Below are 6,536 nucleotides of genomic sequence, written 5' to 3'. Positions count from 1 at the left end.
CGATCCCATATAATTGTAGGCGAGATACGACACTCAATATTGGAGTGAGTGAGTGAGTTGGGATTAACGCCGCTTTTAACATTATTCCAGTTATATCGCGGCGTGTCAGCTTAATGTGGGAGGAAAGCCCGAAGTGATGCAGGTCTCAGACGTTTACCACTTCGGTGAAACCCACGAGCACGGGTATGGTGCTGACAAACCTAGAAACATAATCGGGACGAACCGGGATTCGAACCCACAATCATAGGTTTCTGGCGTGCCCAAGGGACGCAACTCTGCACAGCGAATCGCGACGACTGGGCCACCCGTGCCCCCCAAATATTGGAAGAAAAGGTATGGATAATCGACGTGAAAATTATGAGAATATCTGGGAAATACCAAACTTAACCACCCTGTTCATAAAATGGGCTTCTCAGACATAGCCGAGGACGGATTGAATTCAGGGAGTCACAATTATCTAAAACGGATAAATATTTTTAAAGCTTGTACATTTTATAAACATATTTAAACAGTCTGTACATACTGTTGAAATCTCATATAAAAAATAAACGACTCGTGGGCCCGCATGTTTTTTTCCCCGCAATGTTTTATTGCTGAGCTCATCATGGTTTATCTCCCTGCAGTGTTTAACTGAACAATGAACGACTCGCACTCGTCGTTTGTTTCTTAACTCAACATAAGTAAGTGAGTCAGTGAGTGAGTTGAACGCCGCTGTGAAGAGTTATTGAGTCACGTCACGGGTGTCAATTTGAAGTGGTAGGGAGCCTGAGGTGATGCGAGTCTAAGGCGTTTACCACTTTGGTATAGAGCTGGTAGAACCTAGACACATAATCAAGGCGAAACTACTGATTCGAACCCAAGAGCGTCTTAGATAGAGACATGCCAGTCAGTAACGAATTATAGGGGACAACAAAACGTTGTTAATAATAATTGTTTATGCGTACTAGATTTTATTGAAATTGATCTGAAAATGTGTTGCTTCCACGATACTCTCGGTATTTTTATTCCAATACCACCGTCATCACCGAATCGCCATCTAGATACTCAGAAATATCTCTATCAAAGCAAAACTTGAGTTATATTGTGCCTGTACATTTTAACAGACGGCCGATATCAAGGCTTGTAAGCAAATGGAAGAGCCATCACACAGTGGTAGAGGTACATGCTGCTATACTCATCCTCCGGTCTCACTTCATGTATCGGGTTTCTACGATGCCCTGAAATAATGATAAAGGTAGATCTCACTTGTATACGTCATGATTAGGAAGAGCATTTATGGATGTCAATTTCTTTATTAAGAGGAACACAACGTTTCGGAGTATATACTGACTCCTTCATCGGGTGAAAGAATGCTTTGAGGCAGTGAGCATACATATGTACATGTAAGGACAACAAAAGTAATAAGATAACAAAAGGCAATGCTACAAGGGGAGCCAACTGATAATTTGCGCTGATAGGTCATAAGCATAATTACGACATTGTTATTCGTCTAATATCGGTATCGCAATATATCTATAAATACTAAATTGTGGAAACATATAAGGCGGTATCAATATGGATCCGGAGAAGCGTAGGCATAGAATTCCAGTAACATCCACGTCAACTTTAACTATTAAAGGGGAAGTGTACACGCAAAAATCACTTTCTTTCTTTTTCTAAACAAAACGCAATTTTAGAATTAGTTAGTATCTGTGTTTGAAAATATACACTCATTTTTTCTCACAGTGAAAGTAGGAAGCTCACAATAGTGTTAAAATGATATGCCGTTATGAGGCCTTCGTTTTACGTGCAAAATAGGCCTGAGTTATCCCCCTTAGATTATGACGTAATTGGTGCTAATTCAACTGGGTCCCTGTCTATTCTCAACGCAAAAGATATCAAGGACCAGTTTTTATGTAAAACAACATGGTCTACGACACACTCCGGCGCAGTGGTGACTCAGCATAACACTATGCTGGCTGGCATCTGAGACGCTAGAATCACACACCTGGACCTACACCACGTGAAGCGGCTCCAAATAAGCATGATGACGTCATAATGTTTATCAATTGGCACCAATGACGTCATATTGCAAGGGGCATAAGCCCACACTCCGTCGCAGTGGTGACTCAGCATAACACCACTGCCACAGGCTAATTTGCATATCATGTGACCAGACTTTTCTCTTGTTTGTAAACAAACGCGCTTTTTCAGAAATCAGTATAGAACGGACTAATGCAAGTATTTGGGGGCGCTTTACATATTGTTTTGCATAACTATATAGATATGCTACTACAACTGCGACAGTGAGTTGCATGACAATATATATTTATGCATCAAAGTGACAGTGTCGCTAGCCCTCCGTTGGGCTTCGATGACAGCACGTGGAGCCGTACAACCAATGTAAACATAGGATAACTACGCAAAAACAAGTAGATTTTTACGTATTTGCATACTTTCTAAATGAAAGTTAACCATTCTTTGACATTTGTTTATGAAAATGTGTAGACTAGTCAAACACGAAACGGATGAAAAGCATATACAATATCTTGAATGGACTGTGAAAGATGTGACGAATCGTCACATGGCGCTGGCCTGTGGCAGAGGTACTATGCTAGCTGGCTGCCGGCCGCATGGAACTCTGGGTAGGAGAGTGGCATAAGCCATGGTGTTTTTGTTGTGGAAATAGAACACTTGGTAAATGTGAAAAATATAAATCGTTTAATGCGAAAAATATGTTAATTAATTGTGATATTTTTATATTTTTGTCTATGACACTTCTATGTTAACACTTTTAATGTGGAAAAAGTACAAGAAAAATAGGTTCATTTCCGTGTGAACTTGCCCTTTAAGGATCATGAGGGGTGTTCGCTGCTTTTGCGAACACCTGGCATTTTCACTATTTGACAATAATTCATAAAATCGGAATCGTACAATGGACGATTATGGAAATGGTTTATTACTTTTATTTAATCAGCAGTATTTTAAATTATATAACGGCCGCTGATAATATTCTCAGGGGAAAAAAGTGGTTCATAGCATGAGCAACGGCCAAGGCTATATATCCCGGTAAGATGACACTAATACTTTTTACATTGTGTCTACGCAATACACAGTTTAGACGATACGTGTTATCTGTTATCGTACCCCAACGGCGTAGAGCCATGCTCGCAATATAAATGACGCAATCGTGTCTGGTTACCGCCATGTAGCTAAGATATCACCGCTGAATGCGGAGTAAAGCAACAAACAAACAAACAAACGACAATCATGGTTTTGTGGGACCTTTTCTGCGAATTCCAGCGAGATACATGAAATTTGTTTGTTTGTTTGTTTGATCGTTTAACGCCGCACTCATCAATATTCCAGCTATATGACGGTGGTCTGTAAATAACCGAGTCTGGACCAGACAATCCAGTGATTGACGTCATGAGCATCGATCCACATAGTTGGGATACGATGACATGCATCAAACCAAATCAGCGAGCCTGATCATCCGATCCAATAACTCGCCTCTTACGACAAGCATATAACATGAAGTGCTACCGTCCCTACTAATGCTACTCACCAACAAATATAAACACAGCCACGAAGGCAAGCAGGAGGATGAAAGCTCCAACAACGGAACCGGATATAACGCCACCTGTAAGTACATCCATGATACATCCCGCGGGCGGAGTTCCACACAAGAAATCAGTGCTACACTATCGTACAGTTAAACCTCCTTGGTCCCAGTGAAATCCTTCGGGCGTTTCTGGTGCAACGAATTATCATGTCCTGGTTAGTACTATTGATTCCCATCCCGTATACTTGGTATATGTATATGCAAATGAGTTCATCTAGCAGGCACTACTTTCAAGTCCAAACATTAATGACTTCCTTCTCAATAAACTGTCACCTGACGTAACATATATGCTTAGTGTGGGGTTTACAGTTGTGTCTCGGTGTTTCTGAAGACAGGCATGGCTGCTTGTCATTGGCACTATATCATAAATTGGACGGTTCACTCACATATTGTATTCATACTCGGTTTCTAAAGCTACGTCAGTGCGAAAATTACTTCTTAAACATCGACAATTGACAGAATGACATTATGTGATAAATACATTAATACCTTATCAAACGTTAATATTATGTATAAGGATTCGAATAAATACTATACAAAATGCTTGCCAAAGTCTCGCATAAGACAATTATTATTCCTAATACTAGTATCGGATATTAAGTATACGTAAACCCACTCGACTAATACTCTCTAATTATGGGAACGAAGCCGTGAATATATAACATATAGTCCCTGCCAGTGATCCATTTTGCTTGCGATTAACACCATCATCATTGAGTTTTGATCACGTGATTACTATCGGGGTAATCTTCGGCAGCGTACGTACACTAGCAGCACGAACTTAAACAACACATGCATGTAGTATTAAAAACGCTTTTGGTCAAGGTCACTGCTCGCAGTCAACTGTTGGTCGATTCTTACCCGGATGGTAACCACGTGATCAAAACACAATGATGATGTTTGTCGCCAACAAAATGGATATTTCTTAAAAAGCGCACTTTGCAATTAATGTTAGTAATATTCTTTATCTGCGGAATGGCTTGTTTTTCACTTTATAAGTATTAGCACACATGCAGCAATTTTCTTTAATAAATCATCGCAATATTTCGTGATTCTATTTTAAGTGGCAAGGACTATAGGTATTATGTGACATACTACTTAATAGTCAATTATTCTGCAGATGACATTCACTGTTATATCTGGAATAATGATATGAAGTTAACCTTACCTAATGTATTCAGATTGTCCACCTTGTCATTCTGTTGGTTGTCTGGAGACGCATTTTGCACAGTACTCCCCGGAGACGATGTCGTGGACCAAACACTAGTCGAATCTGTACTTGAGCTGTTTCCTTCGTGTTCCAAAGAAGTGTTACGCTGCTGATCAAAATCCGTCGAGTGTGAACTCGGTGTTGAAATTGCCGTGCTTGTTAGAGTCGAAGTCGAAGACGACGTATTGGTGTATGTCAATAGAGTTGTTGCTGCTGTTTTGTTTGTTGTAGTCGTCGTTGGATTTGTCGTCGTGACGGACAGTGTCGACACCACGGGGTCGTCAATAGATATTTGCGTTCCAAATGCTGGTGATGTATACTGAAGTGTTGATGACGCTGTTGGAGTAGACGTTGTTGCCGTAGACGATAACGTCTGCGAGGGAGGTGCTCTTGACGGGCCATAAAACGTATTGAACACGGGTGTTCCGTTTACAGAGATAACTGAAATTCATTTATTCACACTTTGCTCATTGTTGGATATACAATGTATGTATAAACACAATGTCATTCTTTTCGCATATTGAAGCAAATGATATGTTACGGTTATGAGATATGTGTAAGTGTTATTCACCCTATTGTAATTACCAGTATGCCAAGATGCCTGAAACATTGGATTTGTTTGATTAGCAGACTCAGTGAAGAATAACCCACTAACTACTGTGTGAATTATGTCGTCGTTATCTTTAAGTGACATTTTAGAAACTGTATTATCCATAAAGACAAAGTTGAGCTATGGATACCAACTGCTTTACGCTTTCAATGTCCTATCAATGATATAAAGTCCACATGAGCATATGCATGTGTGTGGTTTGTAAAAATAGAAACAGGTGAAGAAATAGCAAGTTCTTTATATTCTTTCGATACCGAAACTTCACGCTGGAAGAATAAAGAAGATGGAATCTTTAAGCCAACTCTTGACATGTCATGTTATGATGTTTCTGGAAAGGACGTTAGCAATTTTACAGGAAGCTAAATAGCCGCCATTACACCTTGCATTAGCACTGATTCCAAATAATTAACATTCTTGTCGCTGGTGCAAACGATTAAGTGATTATGGTGATACTCACGTGACATACAGCCCCCACAGATGAGAGCAATCCAGTACATCAGACCCTCAATACAGAGCATTACGATGTGCGTCTCTTCTGCTCACACTTCGCAGAATGTCAACGACGTTCTTACAGAACACACTGGTTTGACAACACAGTTAAAAAAATTATTCATAACACGAACAAACCTATTTCTGTTTTGTCTCTAAGGTGTGAACACGCTTCCTGAAGCGTCAGCTTTTAAATTAGCTGGTAAAGCTTGTACAGATCCTGCATATGACGGCTTCTTGTACTGAAGATTAATTTCTTACGAGCTCTCTACATATTAACACCGTGCGGCAATTAAGATATGACAGTTGCATGTACATAGGATGTCCACTGCACCTGCTTACGGGATGTGAGATACATTATTGTAAATTTATGTGTCTGTCTGTCAATCTTTAGGAGGAACATTAATACTCATTTCCACCACACACGTAATGTTTAAACGACAGTTCTCTCATACTTATCTCTCTTTTCTGGCGCATCTGGGACTTTCTGCACCTGTTTTAGTGATACAAACCTTGTAAATATCTGTTTGTGTTCATTTTGTATCATTGACAGGACAGCGTGTTTTATTGATCATTCCTAAATCTGTGTATATTACATGACAATCGTCCATGTTCTGTCAAGC

At 39.9% G+C, this 6,536-nt stretch overlaps 1 protein-coding gene across 1 annotated transcript; it reads right to left on the bottom strand.

Moving 5' to 3' along the window:
• Positions 1 to 930: 930 nt before the first annotated feature.
• Positions 931 to 6,044, bottom strand: LOC124140077 (cell wall protein DAN4-like). The gene is made up of 4 exons (XM_046507432.2): positions 5,882 to 6,044; positions 4,773 to 5,255; positions 3,548 to 3,622; positions 931 to 1,217 (listed from the first exon to the last, which is right to left on the bottom strand). Exons 1-4 carry the CDS (start codon positions 5,940 to 5,942, stop codon positions 1,114 to 1,116), a joined length of 723 nt encoding a protein of 240 aa, XP_046363388.2. The 5' UTR covers positions 5,943 to 6,044; the 3' UTR covers positions 931 to 1,113.
• Between the last annotated feature and the right edge of the window lie 492 nt (positions 6,045 to 6,536).

This window comes from Haliotis rufescens, unplaced genomic scaffold (assembly GCF_023055435.1).
Source record: "Haliotis rufescens isolate VD_foot unplaced genomic scaffold, xgHalRufe1.0.p SCAF_5, whole genome shotgun sequence".
Lineage (NCBI taxonomy): Eukaryota > Metazoa > Mollusca > Gastropoda > Lepetellida > Haliotidae > Haliotis > Haliotis rufescens.
This window is presented reverse-complemented; position numbering and strand designations above follow the sequence as displayed.

What these genes read in the sequence shown, in the direction of transcription:
- LOC124140077 (XM_046507432.2), bottom strand. Translation starts at nt 5,942, where the DNA reads ATGCTCTGTATTGAGGGTCTGATGTACTGGATTGCTCTCATCTGTGGG. An exon ending in GGACAATCTGAATACATTAG is followed by an intron (nt 3,623 to 4,772) that starts GTAAGGTTAACT and finishes ATGTACTTACAG; the next exon opens with GTGGCGTTATATCCGGTTCC. An exon ending in GGCTGTGTTTATATTTGTTG is followed by an intron (nt 1,218 to 3,547) that starts GTGAGTAGCATT and finishes TCATTATTTCAG; the next exon opens with GGCATCGTAGAAACCCGATA.